General features: G+C 40.0%; 2 protein-coding genes across 2 annotated transcripts in view; one reads left to right on the top strand and one right to left on the bottom strand.

Annotated features, from left to right (window-relative positions):
* Positions 1–18,507, top strand: part of LOC135789486 (probable G-protein coupled receptor B0563.6) — a 42,119-nt gene that overhangs the window by 18,087 nt on the left and 5,525 nt on the right. The window lies entirely within an intron of this gene.
* fng (Fringe glycosyltransferase) overlaps positions 1–18,507 on the bottom strand; it is a 31,390-nt gene that overhangs the window by 11,336 nt on the left and 1,547 nt on the right. The window contains exons 3-5 of the mRNA XM_065318249.1: positions 17,222–17,270; positions 14,652–14,754; positions 4,390–4,537 (exon numbers count right to left, since the gene is read on the bottom strand). Coding sequence (XP_065174321.1) covers positions 4,390–4,537; positions 14,652–14,754; positions 17,222–17,270 — 300 coding nt within the window. The remainder of the gene's footprint in view (positions 1–4,389; positions 4,538–14,651; positions 14,755–17,221; positions 17,271–18,507) is intronic.

The raw sequence follows: 18,507 nt of genomic DNA, 5'->3' as shown, positions 1-18,507 counted from the left end.
AATCCCGCGAGGAGTCCAGGCGATGACCAGTGAATTAAAAATTACACACGGTATAATCGTAATATATGATCGGAATTATGTATGAGGCGATGGACACTGTTGAGCATATCAACAACCGAAACATGTTATTAGTTCTACAACATTTAATTTATCCATACCTTCAGGATATTAATTTACACCACAGGTGTAGAGAATCATAAATTCCTTACTTTTCTAACAAAAATTATGGAATCCAAGCAGTTTGCAATGTGCCGATAAATACCCGGAGTGAATGTTAATGAGTGTGATTGAAGCCATCTGAGAGCCAATGCGATGGTTGTTGTTTGGAACGCTCCATGCGTGCGGCAAATACGTTTTGCAACCATATTGTATTCCCCGATTTAATTTTTAATTAAAACAACCACACTCTGCGGCTTCCCGACGCGACGCGCCATGCAATCCACACGGTTTTCAAAATGCGGCGTAAAAGCGCGCGCGTTCAGTGAGCATTGTCTCGTGACGCACACACGTACCGAGATTCCCGTGAGAAATAATTCAGCTAAAATTGCACCAATGAAAAAAACAACAACGATCGTCCCGGCCACGACCACCGCAATACCATCGGCGGGGGACACCTCTGCACAACCGAAATGCATTTAACCTGGGTCCAGCTTTTCACGCTTCGCCACTGACCGCAAATCGCAATTGAAGCTAAATAAATCAACCACGAAGTCATAAAACTTTTAATTCAAAAATCACTTTTTCTCGAGGAATATGAAAATTGAACTGCGGTTTGGAATAAGATTCAATACAGTCCATGAAAGAAATACTATTCCTATATATATTCCTATATATTAATATTCGATTTTAAAGCTGTGTAATTTAATATTGAACTTTATAATAATAATATTTACCCGGATTGGGTTCCTGGTAGAACGCAGGTAAAATATAAACATTTACGTTTTGAAAGAATAATATTTTATTTGTAAATTTAAAATTCCATTCCGCATCGCATATTTGCTTAGGACGCTGGGTATCTGTGTGGACCAAGTCGCGAAGCTCACCGAGAGAGCCACTATTGTTGACACATCATATTAAAAGAACCAGATTAGGTTTCACCTTAGATTTCAGCCCTCGGCCTAGTACCACTTACTGTGCTCATTATGCAAAACATTGGCATTGGACAATATGCTCGTAAACATTTAAATAGGCGTGGAATTTTATCGAAGACGCGTAAATTCAATCCCGACGACAATCTTTGCGTTTATGCGAGACCACAGGCAGGAGAGAGGAGCTCGTTGTCATAAACAACACATTTTATAAGAGATAACGCGTGCATTTGCACTCGCGAGTTGAATTATAAGTGCAGCGGCGGCGATTCTCGCCGAGCGTACATAAACAACGAGTGCGCTTGATCTTCTGATTAACGAGTAGCAAGCCGATAGCGGATGCAGAATCCGGAACGGGTCGTAACGTTTTTAAAGACGTTAAAGGAATTGGGTTCGGTCGGGTCCAGCGACATCGAGGAGTCGATCGAGTGGAAAGCGGCGTTGGCATTACAATAAAACTTGCACGGGGGCGCAACTTTTGGCAGGAAGCCAGCAAAGAGCAAAAATTACAATATTTTTAAACCAATATCAAGAATAGTGTTATAGTGAAATTTCGGAAAATTGACACCAGAAATTATGAACACTTTCAAGTGTAGTGTTGGCATTTCAAAAGTAATTTTTCAAACAGTACGTAATAAATCAGTACCGGACTACCGTAGTAGAACGAAAGCGGCACGGTGCGCACGAGCGAAATAAATTTCGTGGGCAGCGCCCGTCCGCGCCACTCAACCGTGCAGATGCGAGGAGAGCGTTTTCTTCAACTCTCCGCGCCGATCCGTCCAAGCGAACGAATATTCCGAACGTAAAATATCACGTCGAACTGTCACGGATTTTATAATATACACCAGGCATGATTTTAAATAGCGCGACCGTACGCCGCGCCGCGCCAGAAGGAAATGCAATAAGTTTGCATCTCGCAGCAAGATATGTGCATTGGAGAATGTGCGAGATGATCACAAAGCGTAACGATAGTAAGGAAATGGGCGCAGCCCGCTTATTATATCGCACGGTGCACTTATTATTAAAACACGATGGCGAGTGTGTCTACCATCGCATTCTTCATTATTTTCTTCGTCGCGACTTTAGAATATATAAGAAAATTGCTCTCTACCGGGAGGGAGAGATGTGCGTTGCTGATGCTACCATATGCTGCAGTAAATTAAAGTCTTACATGTTTACGAATAGCGAGATAAATCCTGAAATTAATTTAGATCTTAGCTTAATTTTTTTTACTTTTAATTTATTACAGATAAGCTGCGCTTGTGAACACGAAAGAAATGGGAATTTTTAATATTCGAATAAAATAAGCTCGTTTTCATGCTAGTTTTGAATTTAATGCACCTTTCTTGTAGTTTATTTCAACTTTTCTTCTTCGAGCACAATAAAAAGTAATTAAAGTTGTTCAACGAATTCAGGTTTCGTTTAGATAAAGAATTTGTTTATAACGTGCTTGAAGAAAATTAATTCACTAATAAAACTTTTAAAACTGTGTAAATTATGAATTAGCCTTTATTGTAAAAAACAAATATGTTGTATGAAATAATAATTAAAACTTTTTTCGCATTATGAAGGACCTAAGCCCAGAAAAAATAAATTTGTTCAAAATTTCACTCCTGCACGTATTGCATAATATTTTATTTAATAATAAATCATAAGGTGTCAATTTGGAATGCCCGTATTTGGTCATTTTATGTATTAAATGTGTTTCAAAGCATTAAACAATTTCCATTCGAACAAAGTGCGTTCGCACTATCCCACTAACCGCTACGGGTATCGAGGAAACTACTTACGACCACAATGGTCGGAATGGGCCTAAGCAAAACGAATTCAAAAACGAATCGTAAATCTAGTCTTTTATCGATATCTTCGCAGCGTAGCACACCGCGTAAATGAATGTCACGCTTCGTTACATCGCCTTTACACGCTTCTTATGCGCTCGGACGGCGTTGGGCCGAACATAAAGCACTCACTTAATCAATAGAAATAATTAAAACGTGCAGACTACTGCCCACTTAAGCAAACTGTACGCCTTGCAAATTATTATAGCCCTTTTCATCATTAAACCATCATAAATCAAAAGAAGATAGTATTTAAATCTGAGAGAAATTGATGATATTACGACTTCAACCGATTGAAATTGCCATAAATTTACACATAAAGTTGATAAATCACGTTATCCACTTTCCACGATACCCGTATAAAGTAATATGGTTGGTCCGTGTAACAAATATTGTGCTTATTTGTCGCGACCATGCTGCGATGCTGGTGCAATGGAATGGACAGGAAACAACCTATTAAGCAGGGTAATAATTTTTATTCAACTTAATGTCGCTTAATGGATAAGTCTGTAAGTCAATATCAAAACACATACACGCATCGTATGCACCATGCGAAATAAACGCAAATTTAACTAACACACAAAAGTGCTTAAACGACATTTTACGTATGTAAATTTTGCATAAATGCAATATGGCTTTGTGAATGTGTATTTACGAGTGGCAAGAGAATGCAAAGAAATAAAAGCAGCGGGCAGCAGGTGTTACTGCATAAACTTAGATAAATTACGATTCGGATTGTGACTTAACGAATATATAGTAGAAATATTATTAAATTCAACTGAAAATTTCGATTCATTTTACATTTTCGTTCGTTTCTGATCATAAACAATTAATTGAAAAGTGATTGATATGTGACATTCCATTGCATTTATCAAAATGTACAAAATATTGATTAAACCACATTCTGCGTGGTAACACACCGATAAACATTTAATTGATTAAATATTTCTATATGGAACTTGATTTCCTGGCGCAGAATTGTTTTCGATTTACATTTCCTGCGACAACGGGCGCATTGTTGAACGCGTCGGTTTTGCACTGATGTGAGATAAATATTTTATTGATGGAAAATTCTCCATCTCTGACTGCTTATCGGTTTCTTCGTTTACGTGCGTATAAACTTGGATGTTTACGTGCACAAATGCACACAATGCCTAAGAGATGATACTGTTTGCCTAATGTAGCAACCTTCGCGGATAGCTCGCTTGGCTGCATTTACAACAGCGCGCGGTGTTTATAGATAGCTGCATCTTAAAGTTTTTGATTAAATTCCTATCGAATTTCTGTGTGATTCACGTCTAATGCCTACACAGTAAATGGGAAACTATCGGGCGTGCTTATTTCAGTAGTGTATTCGCATAATTGGATAATATTACATTAGATGCAATGGAAAATTGAGATTGGATATTTAAAATAAGAAAAATATAAATTGTTTACTATTATTGAAGTGGAAATGTACTCACCGGCGATTTTTCTCTATTGGTAATCTCCAGCGGTGCTTGGATGCTGGTTTTGCCTAGATACCAATCTTCTCTTGGGCTATAATCCCCTAGAAAACGGACTAAACGGGGCACGTTCACATAATTGTCGTCGTCGAAGTGACAAAACCACCTGAAACAATATTAAACATTTTATAATCCACCATAAATTAAAGAGAAAACGTAAAAAATCGCAAAAAAATATTCGATTATTTAAACACAGTACAGTTACAGGTGATAATAATGTCGGTACCATAACCTGTTGTGGTGTAGTGATTAGAAAAACATCTCTATTCCGCAAATGTGCGTAGTCATTACATGTTGAATCGAATCGCGTCCCCACGTCGACTCCACTCTTAATCCGCACACACGGAAATGTTAATTACGTGTGTCTGATGAACAGAGCCGAATACAACAAAACCGACGTCTACCTGCGGCGTGGCGGCGTCGTCGCGAATGCACGCGCGTAGACAATTCGAAAATCAAACGCGATATAAATCACACACACACATACCACTATCACCACAACCCCACAGTTTGCATTTCGCTGCCTCACTGTGCGTGTTGAATATTGTGCGCGGTGTATGCACGCAGTTAATTGGTAACCCGCAGCGAGACGTAATTTACATTTATTTGTTTACAACGAGTAACGACGCTCCGCTTCCAGGACGGTCTTAATCCCTGCTGATGTCCGACATGCACGAAGGGCAGCCGCGAAGCGCTGTTGGTAGCTCGTTAAGAGACGACTTGTGGATGGAATGATTGAAGAGCGGCAATAAGAGTCAGGGAGTGCGTTGCGATAGATTGATTGCCAATACCAATAGCAATAACAGGATTGTGATTAAATTTAATTTATAAAAGTCAGCCAGTCAGCGCTGAATGCGGTTGCTTCCAGAAACGTAAAACGTAACGTAATTAATTGTACTTGCAATCGAAACCAAAGCAATCTTGTCAAGTCCGATCACCGACTGCATGTATATTTATTTACTAGATGTTAACCTGCGCTGGTGCAGTACGAGAGCAACATCATCAATCAGTAATTCGGGCATGTTATATCAAATATTTGGTGTGCGGTCATTAATAAAAGCCAAATGGGCATTCGTTAATTAATTTAACGGTTTCGATCAATTTATTGGGAAATCATTTATTGCGCACTCGTCTCTGCTGCGGCAGAGAGATTAAATTATAGTTAGGCGATTTAAGCGCGCAGAGCGTGCAAACACGTTCACGGATATTTGTATGTCATGTCAGACTATAATTCGATTAATTTCAACTTCGAGACAGGCGGCAGCGGCGACCGCGCCCAAGACTTTCTTTGCGTTCATATTTTAATGCTAGCTCTTAATGAGAGAGCAACTTATAATCACCAGGTTAATACAGGTCGAAATCAACAGGATGTTTGACATCGTTTCATCATCAGAAAACAGCTTCTAGGATAGGTGCAGTTAACTTAAACCAGAACATTTTTGCTTAGACTTTAAGACATCTCACATCAACGTTTCAAGTTTAACCCGAATACCCCCTGGCACGATGCAAGTGGACGAGTGGACGCCGTGGTCGTCGAGAAAAATCATAAACGCATGCCCACATCTAGAACGGGCGCGCGCGCGAGCACTACTCTCGCAGGATGTAATTAATACTCGTCCTGCTGCCGGCGTGCCGCCAGCGCGCGAGCCCACAGAAGTACAGCGTAGGCCGACACTCGATTTATTATTGATCCGCACACTGTGTTTATGCTCGCAAGTTACTTTTTTTCTTTCAATTTTAAGTCTGTGTTTCAATGCCCGGCGACTATATCATTACCGACGAGATTCGCATCAATTGCGCGCACTCGAGTAATTTAATATGCAACGCGTCTTAATAATCATAATCGGCGTACCTGTAGAGAGAGAATCGCATTGCAGGAAAGACTCGCCCTGCGATATTTACTTTATGGCGCAACAAGTCAAGTCGGAGTAAACGAAGCATTTGCGCAAAAGTTTATAAAGTCATTCATTCAGGTGGATTTACGCCAGAAGCAACATAAATAATGCGCCGCAAAAAAAAATGATATCGTTCCAAGAAGAAGTTAAGAATGTTGATGCAGGAGCACAGGACGCGTTCGCCTAGGTCTGTAATATTCAGACCGTGGCTGCTGGCAAGACGATAATTACCGATGATGACAGGCCATGAGGTCAGCACTAGACGCAGGCGGACGGCGAGATTTATACGACGTCGGACTTCCTATATATATCACCGACGAAAAGCCATTAATTTCAATTATAATTGTAATAAATTCAACGTCCGATGTGCCGCTTGGTTTTCCGCTTTTTGCCCGCGCGCGACTGCTATCTGGTCGCTTTGCCGTCATCAAAGCGAACGCAATTGATTTCATTCCATATTCGTGTTTATACGAGTGCGGCCCGCAGGCACGACGTATCTGGACGATGCTCGATTTTAACTAATTAAATTCCTTCCGGTGCCTTCTCTTCCGCTAGTGACGTTTGTAATTAGTTTTCTAATTTAACTAGATCTCTAACTACGCATACAAACTTTTTTATTGTTTTTTATGTTATTTTGATCAAACAGGAAATTGCGTCATAAAAAAATGACTCGCCAATATCCATTTTCTCCTCAGTTCACGCTGTTTTAGTTGCTTGTTATTATGATTATTATTGCGCACGTTCGTGAGCGCTGATGAACGATTAACGAGGAGTCGAGCAGCCAACGCGGTCGACCTATAAAGCATTTTTAAATTAACAGAAGCAATTAAAACGAAGAACGTGAAGGCGAGATACAAAACGGCGTAGTCGGTAGACTAAAAAAACAAGACGAAAATCAAAAACGCCCACTTGCCACCGTGAAAACTGTAAATTACTCGGCGACTCGCTCGGACTTGAAGAGCAGACCTCGCGTATAAATCGCGGCGTTTCGTTTCGATCCGATGACCAGCAACCGAAGAGAAGAAAAAAGTGCCGCGCGCCGGTCGAGCATGTAGACCCGCTGTGCGCGTCTTTTTCATAACACACCCGAACTCGATAAAACAAGAAGGCAATCATCCACGCCTTATTAATCTCGATGAATGCGAGAGTTGCACGCCGCAAAACAAAAATACTCAATTACGCCGAGCTGATACCAGCGATGGTCGACTGGCAGGTTAAAGCTACCAGTTACCATTTGCGAGATTTGACCACACTTTTATTGGTCCACCGAGGGAGATTTATTTTCGTTAGCCGCACCCGCACGAAACATCCGATTCAAACTCACAGCCATTCACACACACACACACACAAATAATGCTATCGAAAGTGGCGAAGACTTGAAATGCTTGAAAGTCTCAAAGGATTCGCGCGATCAGAAAATTACCGAAGCGGGACGGGCGAACGTGCGCGCGGCACGAATTTAAAGGCATGCGTAAACTGATTAGATACTGGAAGTCTTATTAATTAATAAGGCGCGGCGGTGCGCCAAGAGAAGCAGCGAAAACCATTCAAGCAGCAACGTCGTCAGCACGTAAGCCGAGCTTTTCGGTGCCTCTTATTGAAAAGGGCGCATTCAGTAACAAGTCAAAGACCAAAGCAAGCAGTGCTTATCCTTTCAACACTGTAGATAAAATTATTTGCAGACTTTAATTAAGTTCTTTCACAATCTTCATTCTTGACTTCACAATATTTAAATTTAACAATCTCTTCTTCGATTGGAAACATTTCATCAAACATTTTGAGATCTCTCTAAAATATTCCCCAAAAGTACGACGTATCATCATATTTAATATTGAACGTTACCAGGGCACTTTATGATTACATTTTCATTAAATTACATCAACTTTTTCGGACCCGAATAAAAACGGTAATTTCAAGCAAAAAAGTTTTGATTATAGTTTAATGCGTTTTCCTGTGGTTAGCTTGGCCGAGTCTTAAACGGTAATGTAATAAGCCTGGCGATTTATGCGAGAAATTTTTATAATGCCATCAACCAGTTATATACTACATCGATATTATTTCGTTATTTCGTTGGGCGTCCGTGAAACAGCTAATTTCAGTGTGCGGCTGGAACGTGCTCGCATTATTCGTGCGATTAGCTGGTGAAAATGTTGCGAAAATGTTTATACACGGAAATTAACGGCGATTATTGTGGCGTAATTAAATTCAATATTAACTTTGTCCGTGTTTTGCAATAATCGACAACATTGCATAATGTGCTAATGCCCGAAGCCGATGAATAATTCCATAAAGCGTCTAGTGATGTGAATCAGACCATCCCCTAATTGCAACTGATAATGTAAATAATGTTATAGAATAAAATAAAATCAAATAAAATTTTCATACCGCGGTGTTGTACAAAACCTGTCAAATGAATGATGAACTGTCAAAAACTGATATATGCCAATCCACACGAGCATGAAATGTGAAACGACACATAATTTACTGTATCATTTGTAATTTCAATGTCACAACGCCTGAAAGCCGGAACGCGTTTGATTGACGATCGTATTTATTAACGAAATGGTAAATGGTAGGTAACCCATGATACAACACGAGCAACGTGAGTACGCACGCGCAAGAGAAACCGGCCGAACATAACCAGACTTGAATGAACCGCGCCTGGATTAAAATATTTGTTCGATCATCAATTGTAATGACAGTCGAGTGCTTTTAATGGGCATCCAGATAAAATTCCTGACTTTTAATTTGGTCAACATACAGATATGTATATAATCTCCTCACTATACATTTCTTCTACAAACTAGATTGTATAAAGTGGTAAGACGCGTTTCGTCTTTTAATTCGTCGGCTGCCGTTCATTACAAATCGTGATGTGAATTTTTATTTGTGTTATTTATGTTGCACCTGAATAGATGAGATGATGATATTGAATCGTGGTATGAAAAAAAAAACGCTGCGGCAACAATGAGTTCATTTTCAGAAAGAATAACTACCATGCCATTTGAAGCGGCGAGCGTTTCAACGAAGACATGAAAATAAGCCGAGGATAATAAATCCATAAACCCGACTCTGTATTAACCTAACAAAACACGTGCGTGGCGCAAAAAAATATGATCGGCGTGCAAAAAGAGCAGGCGAGTTGGGTTCGGTTGCTTCCTTTGAGCCGCTCGAGTTGAAGACCTTATTTAACGTCGATTTGACAGCACCGACAAAAGATTTTCAGCGTGTAGTGGACGCGCTCCTCAGTCGGATCTAGTCGAACCCGCTCTTCAGTTCATTGTAGGAACACCTTCGCTCCTTACGATTAGTCATTTCATGTTGATCTCTTCAGTTTCCATTGTCCGATGTGAGAAGACCTGATGCGGGGACATTGCTTTAAAAGTACCTACTACCAACAAGTCTAATAAAACCAAGCATTTCAGGGATATTCGCCTGAATACGCCCGCATCTTGTTCCAGACCAACCGAGCAACTAATGCATATGCACGAAGCCGGTATAAATCTTCGACGGTACGGCATTGCCGATGGATACTATATGGAGTGTCTTATTGAAATCTCTATTTACCCAAGGGGACAAATGTTCGAGCACGTATCACACACGATGCTCCTCCGGCACGCAACACACAAAAAACCTACACGAGCAAGTGAGCGCGCGCGATGTTATCGGATTTTCATAAATCAGATCCAAGCGATAATGCGGGAATACTCTAATGTTCTAATAGCGGGCGCGGATATAGTTGGTGATCATCCGCATGCTTCGCGGCAATATGTATAATTATCGGTTGTGTTGTACCTTTTATTCGCATCCGCGCGCCATGACAAACGCGCGCTTCTGCGCTTGCGGCCATGCGATATGGCCGCTTAATATTACATGCCCGTTTTCGACCGTAAAAAGCGATTAAATTGTTGTCGAACGCCCGGTGCGCGCCGCGGTTACGGTTTTAATTGAACGCGCGCGCGCGCGAGCGCTAGGTGAGGCGCGACCGTTTTCCTGCACCGATATCATCGCGCCACTTCAACACGCAATGCGATTGCGAATGCGTCCGCGCAAAGTGTAATTCATGCTAAATAAATGATTACAAGCGGCGAATACGACCTGCGCGCATTCCACACTCGCAGATGCAACTCACCACGCCGTGGCTTTCATTAAATCTACTTCAAACCGGAATTGTCTCGCAAATAAATTTAAAAAAGTTACTAATCTACTTTTATGCACTACCTACAGTGTTCAAAAATTCATTTTAAAACCTTCCTGTGAAAAGGCACAACTTCCAGTACGGAAAACAGTATTTTCTTACTACTTGTAACATCACGGAACTATAAATCATTAAAAAAATTCGCACAAGAATTTAAATTTGGTCGCAAGCACGATTTTTATCTCACATTTAACTCCTAATTACTGATTCAATTGATGTTTGAATGCGCATTCATTAAAATTCAAACGAATTCCCAGTATTCAAGAGACGATGTTAGAAGTTCCCATTCATTGGCTTGTTTGCAGCTTTTCGCATACTCCACTTCTTATTTACGCCGAACTCGCCTTGTTTTATCTACCTGCTTGTATAATTATTAATTAGAAAAATGCTAATCTAAATAGTCTGCGCTGTGCGATCGCGTAAATTTCTCTTTACTGTAAAAATTATACACAAAATAAATTAAAACAAGCCCGCTGCAGTGTAATTGACATTTCCTTATTTAATTTCAATTCAAATTTAAGTCCGTGCATGCTACTGGTTGGATTAAGATAGGAAATCTAGTGATTTAGTAAATTTACAAATTATTAATGCAATGTTTACATATTGCATAATAAACTCGGTACGTTCGTGTCAGACGGTGAACGTGCACCATTTGCATAGTTCAATATAAGTTAATATCGTGCAATTGAATAAATTTTTATCGTTATTTTATGCGGAGCGCTCGTGATACGCTTAACATTCTTTACAGACATCGATGCTCATAGATAAACGCTGCCACGCCGCACGAAACAACATTTAATTATCAGCACACGTAAATTCCCAACATATTAGTTAGTCATGCATTCGATTGCGTTTATTAGGTAACTAATTAGGATAAGAAATGAAGACGTTTCATCGCAATACTAAGTCATCCCATCGGCCACCCAGAGATGCGCTGCCGCTCTCTGATGATCAGCATATCATAATAATTACAGATTACAGCAGCAAGGTATGTATATGCAATTAGTTAACGGATTAATTCGCCGTAGTAAATGAATGAACGCCTACGTGCACTTCTTGTCGTCCGGGCGCGTTAATACACACGCATTGGTGATTAAATACGTGTAGTACAAATCATAGATGTCAATAGTGTTTGGCTTATTACTAACTCTATAGAATCGGATCGAATCCTGTGAAATTTCCTTCTCAAATGCAACCCTAGCAACCCACCAATGCGAATCGAGTAGCAATATGCTGCACGGTTGTTTCCAGCATTACATATTGATGAAATTTCGTGCACATACTCAAATATGCTTACGGCGGCAAATTGAGGTTATGTGTACTTGCTGGTATTATACATACGCGTACACAGACATAACCTAAATGCAGGAGTTTCTTTCGCATGGTGGATTTCGGACGATGATTGATTCGCATTGTTGTGTGCTGAAACAATTTCGCAGGGCGTTTCGCCAGTATTATCAGCCGCGTACATACATACACACTGTGTGTAAATTTAAATTCGTATTCTGCAAGCGGTTTGCTTCTTGTGCGAGGCGTTGTTGCGCTGCATTAAACCGTTGGGAATATGACGATCGACTCTCGCCGCGGCCGCGCTTGCATCAATCCATTTGAATTGCAAATACAACAAATTCTGGATTCGCGTCGGCACAACACTGCATGTACTCTAAATTTAAAGATTCACGTTACGGCTTTTAACAAATCACGATACTGCAACTAATGAATACCAATGAGAAAAATCGAGTTAGAATATTATTTCGATTAAAATAACTAAACAGTTAAGTAGAGAGGAGATTCTACGTGTTCTGAGTGGCGTTATTGTTAAAGTTGCAAAGAATGGCAGGAAGTGCCATCGACTTTGGTACGCACCGGAAATTCTCGTGCACCTACGTAGGTAATAAAAGCCTCCGGCGCTAAAAGGCAACTAACAAAGAGTATCAACCCTATGCGCATACATTTTGAATACAGTACGTTATCGTTCCAGTCTAACCTAATCCAATTTGCAGATTTTCCTGAGCGGTAACAAAAAATATATACATTGCTCGTTGCATTATGCTCGTTTCGCATTTAGTTTTTACTCAAATAAAATGGATATTACTAGAATATGAAAGTCAAATTTAATCATAGCATGCCGGCGCCTCCACCACCCAGCGAACACGCTTTTCTATGCTTGAATGTTGGAAAGGGAGCGACAAGGGTTCATTCGCCAGACAAGTTTTTATGACGAACGAACATAACGCGACGCCAGGCGCGCAAAAAACCTTTCTGTAATCTCCTCGCGCGCCCTTCGTCCCGCAATCCCTCACATCTAATACGAAGCCCATCTCCGCGAGAAGCGCCGGCTTCAGAAAGTGAGATGTTCAAGCATTTTGAAAAACGGGCATATTGTATATACGTAATCTTATTAAACGAATTTTTCAAAGTGTTCACTACTTTTCACATCATCACACACACGAAAGGAAGTCGATTCATTCAGACGTTTTAGCGTTGAGCTAACAGGTTCATGCGAAGCGTGTGTGGAAGGGTGGAAATCGTGCGAGATAAAAATGGAAATCAGATAGATTTCAGGAGCGCCATATGCGCGAAACACAAAATCGATCAACGCCTAAGCAATCGTGCGTGGAGGTTCAAAGTTTGGTTTGTTTGCACTTTTGCACTCTCGTAAAACAAACCGCTTCTTATACACGCAAGTGAAAAACATTTCATTTCATTTATAGAGTAATAAAATCTATAATGGATTAATAATGATATTTTCATAGCTTCATCATGAAAGATGAACACAAGCATTCACAACTTCTTCCACTAACGCTCACGGAGACATATAGTGTAATAAAATTGGCATCGAAGCAAACCATTAATTTATCTTCCAGTATCATGCGGAATTATATCCACTGCCGTACATTGCAAACCACTAAAGATTAATTACCACAGGGCGACTGATAAAGGAAATAAATTAATTTCGCTATGCGCTTCGGGCGCCCAGCGACATATCGATAATTATAAATAAATAAATTCAAATGGTAATCGTGACAGAATATTATTAATATCGATTTAATGTGATTGCATTATCGATTGGTCTAGTTTTATGCAAATGTAATAAATGTTTACAGATGAATATCATAAACTTATAACGGTAGCGAAAAAATGTACCTATACAAACTCATTTCTTCATCTATTATTCGTTTTCTTGAGTGCGATAAATCAAGATATCAACTTTTCCAGATGGTTTGTACTGCGCTCAATGCCGCCTAATGAAGAAAAGAAAAAAGAATACATAATACGAAAAGGCGCACAATAAAAACCAGCCACGTATATTCCACGCGCTTAAATTGTATATATAAGTGAAATGAACGTCAATCAATGTCTGCCCATTCTGAAAAATGTGGCCTTCTCGAAGCGCGGACTTTGATACGTTAGTGATATGTAAATTGTGTGGTAACGCCTTTGTGTTTTCGTTCGTTTCGACTCGTTTATAATATATTTTTTATACACGTAAACTGGATGACCCAGAAAAGCAGCAACCTGAAGTGAGGTTATGTTGTCAGTGTGAAGTCGTGCGGATGAGATATTGCGTTCCATTGTGTCAATAAATTCAACTTTTTAATAAAAAAATTTCGCGTAATAATCGAGATATCAACGAGCGCGCAGGCGCATAATATTAAAATGTTCACTCGAGTGTACAAAAGAACGCTGCGGTTTTGTTTTCCCCCCTTGGTCGAAGACGCCATGCGTTATTGTTTGTGCATTCTTGCGAAAATAAAAGGAAGCGTTTTACTTTTTTATTTTTTATTGCGCTCTCGGGCACCATCTGTCTTCGTTCCTGTGCGCGCACTTGTGCGAGTGCATCAAACGGGCGCGATGAGCTGTCCAGATCTAGAGCACTCTGAAAATATGTTTCGCGATGATGCGAAATAAAAATGCGTATGAAAGTCGCACACGATTGACTTCAGTAAAAATTAACCGGTTGTAAAATAAAATAAACGCAAAAACTGTCATCCTTATACGGAATTAATGGGTAAAAGACGACTTTTCGTTTCGTTTCACCGCGTCCCAGTGATCCATTTTCACACACGTACACAGCGTTGCATTGTGCATACATTAAATATATTATAAACATGTTGTGCACTTACTTTTTATCGCTGTCGATGAATGTGTCGAACTCAACGGACATCTTGCAGCAGAGCGCCTTTCGATTGTGCGACGAGGAGCAGTTGGTGTTGATCATATGGCCATCTGTAATACATCACAGCGAACATTACTACTTAAATGCACACTCAGATATTCTTCCAGAGTCAGCGTGATTGTCAAATGACACACATTGTGAGCATAAGTAACGCTATGCGTTCGGAACTCATTCATCGCTGACACACCAGACGCGGCCGGGCTCATTCATAGGCATAATCATATTGCATTCACATTAGGGACGAAATAGACTCATCTGTATTAGCATAAGAAAAACGTAATTGAGTCAGACGCTAGACGTTGTCTGTAACTGTATTAAATATCAAGGCACGACACGACACTTTGTAAGCATTTCTTTAGGCGCATACGTTTTCAATTTTGGTCTCACAAAGTTTTCCTTATTGAAAAGCGTGAAGTAATATCTTAAGAAGTTTTGTACAACCTAAGATGCTTACAAAACCGAGAGGGTGACGGAAAAAAGCGCAACCGAAAAGCGGAGGGAGCTTTTTATACACTTTTTAAGATGCGAGAGAGTGAATGACGGCAACTGTGAATGTTAATCGTATTAAAAACGCGCTGCGGCCTTGGGCGAACAATTTGGAAGATGTATATATTTTTATTCTGTTTGTTCACATTGATACGCAAGCCGGAAGCCAACAGTTAAAGTGTCGGGGAAACAAATTAAACAGATTAAATTATAATTTATCCGAACTAAAAGTACTAAATCTTGATAGTAAGCAATTACAAAGATTCTAAAATCTAAATTCTACCTGAATAAACCTGGTATTTTATTAGTGACATCAATCAAACGATTTGAACGCTTTAACGATCATGCGCGAGCACACGCTTCTTTATTGATCAAGTTTTCACCTAGGCGGAGTTTTAATTTCGTTCTGCTCGTGCATACCGGAGACAACTGTTAATGAACGCGTAAAGTTCCGGCATTAATTTCATTTTTATAAACCGCGGCGGGCCTACAAGCAATAAAACGCACAATTAGTATACGCCAGGGTATAAAATACTCTATCAAAAAAATAAAATTACAACAAGCAAACAAGATTTACGAGACCAGTGCGGCATAATTATACGGTAGATGTAAGATATAATTGTTGTCTAGCTCGACGGGGCTTCTGTTTGTAATTTTTATCGTGTGTTTTATTTCCTGCGAACCGAAATTGAGTTAATTTATAGGTATGTGAATTTGCTTAGAAGCTTCTTTACTTATTAAATCAGATCGAAAACAAACACGGCAAACAAATAAAAAGTTTGCGTTAAGAATTCGCGTACGTTGTACGCATCGGCCAATCGTAGAAGATCCACATCCGCCCAACGAAAGCCATAAATCTCGTTCATTGTTTCTCATTGAGATTTCGCTCACTCGCGCGCTCGCAATTCGTTAAAATAGTTAAGACTTCGGACTTTATCTGCCTTTGTGTGTCGGCAGCGCCTTCCTGAAAGCAGCGCAGCACTCGGAAGACGCGCCGCGAAAGAAGCGAATAAGTAAAGAAGTAAAACGTCGGAATAAACAATGGGCGCGTTCTCGCAGGAACAAGTCCGCGCCCGTCTTGCAGAATGACCAGTAGAGCATAAACACCTTAGCACCTGCACACATTATGTTATTTCCTCGGACTTTGTTCGTGTGCTTGTTTCTTGAAGTTCGAAATCGTACATAGTGGTGAAGTCAGGCAAGAGGGGCGCGAGAGTTTGGACGTTTGTTATTCTCGACTTCTCGTGTGTTTCGGTTTTGCAGGAAGTGAACAGAACGCGAAATGAGATTGCCTGATAACTGCACGAGAGTTAGGTGCAAGTCTTGCTTGTTGAATAATGTAGAAAATTTATACCCTCAACTCACTTAGTGCATACTTCAGCAGTTCAATGAAGGAATGCAATTAGAATTCATAGACGAAAAGTTAGGTTATGTTAGAGCACTGGTCGCGCATTAGATACACATTAATGCCAAGGCAGTAAACTGTTGATTCTAGATGACTACTCCTAGATTTGAGAAAACTAAACACGTTTACGGACGATAACGTGTCATCGTTTGACGTGCCGCAATTTCCAATAAAGCCATGCCCACCGATCATTAATTAACGAACCGCTTTATGTAATACGTCCGGAACGTACTAAGTGCACTCGTTCGGCGGTCGCAAAAGGCGCAGCACGGGTAAATCAATAATTAGTTTAATTATCAACGACGCTCTTGTGTTGCTGCGAATTTTAAGCGAGCGGGCACACGGGCACGGCGACGACAGCGAAAATTACTCGTATTACTACATTTTCCTTTCGTTCCGCCGCTAATAAACGCCGTCGCAAAGCGTTCACTGCCTGTATAAGGTCTTTAACGAAGCGGCAGCATTTCCATACATCACACGTTCGCACCATCGACGTCCGAACAAAAACGCGACGAGTAGCGGCAATGGCAATCAATTAGAGTACAGAAGAAGACTCAAAGATCGTCAATAACAAAAAGTATTTGTTTAATTAAAAGAGTCAAGTATTACTAATACGTGTTACTCACTTGTCTTTAGTTGGAATTCAGGATCATCAGTGTCAGTGAAAAACCAAGTCTGGAAAAAATAGAAAAAGTTGAAATAATTTATCTATCGTTCCATTATTGCTGAATCGCTGATGCGTATCATCTATTTTAGTAGCAATTTAGTAGAAGTATCGTATGGTTTTTATTTGTATTTGTTTCAAGTAATAAAACATTTTACGACCACGTCTAGTGAAACGTCCACGACAACATTTTCAATTTCAGAGCACGAATATAGTCATTGTTAATTATTTCACTCATCAACTGCCCACAACAAATGATTACGATCTGTAGCATTATATACATTGCGGTTTACATCATTGCAACTAATTTATTATTGTTCATCTCTAATGAATGTCGCATTGGCACGTATTGCACGAATGATGTCGACTAGGGAATAGGCATTACTGAATGAACGCAACACAAACATTTCAATTCGAAAAGGTGTGAATGATGGCAAACGTGCAAACTTCAAAACCCGCGTATTCGGTATTCAGCATTCGTGCGCTCTTGCGAAGTTGGGTAAACAAACACAGCGCGAAATAGCTTACCAAACTGTTTTCACGCACACAGTTTGGGCACGCAGGCACGCACCGTGAATGAAACATTTATTTAGTGACATGTTCATCAACCTGCCTGCTAATGATAAACTAATTAGAGGTTTCTTTCGTGTGCTGGAACTACGAGAGCAAGAAGTATCTAAAGTTTCCCAAGTGTAAACTCTCAGCGCAAGAAAGTTTTTATTTTGGTGACAAACTAAATTATAGAGAATTAAAGTGACATCAATTTTCTGCATTGTCAAACACGCCAACGAAAGACATTCACAGGCGCGAGGCATTGATTAATTGCTTCACGAGGATATTAAATAATATCACATATCACCGGTTCTGACTGACAGACAGACAAGCGATTTAATGTGTTACATGCAGTAAAATATGCGCATGCAAATTGCATTTCAACTTAACAATTGATGCAGTTGTTGATAAAAACGTAAAAAGTGAATATAAGCTGCACGTACAAATTTAGGCACGCACACGTCATGTTTGCACAATCATATCGCATAACTTACAACTGAATATATACACACACGAAATATGAGCAAACTTAAACGACAATGATACTTATACAACATTTTATCATCGAGTGATAAGTTGAAAAAAAACACTCGTGAGAAAAGTTCTGCAAATATTATTGGCGGAATAATTGAAGGTAGAGTATTGTCCATTGATCTATCAAATGATGTGTGTTTGGTCGCATGCGCGACACGTGTC

Source organism: Atheta coriaria, unplaced genomic scaffold, assembly GCF_025399875.1.
Source record: "Atheta coriaria isolate IRGN ID8LTWV9N9 unplaced genomic scaffold, Caltech_Dcor_3.1 hic_scaffold_3_pilon, whole genome shotgun sequence".
In the NCBI taxonomy this organism is placed as follows: Eukaryota; Metazoa; Arthropoda; class Insecta; order Coleoptera; family Staphylinidae; genus Dalotia; species Dalotia coriaria.
The sequence above is the reverse complement of the archived record's forward strand: the minus strand, read 5'-3'. Positions and strand labels throughout refer to the sequence as shown.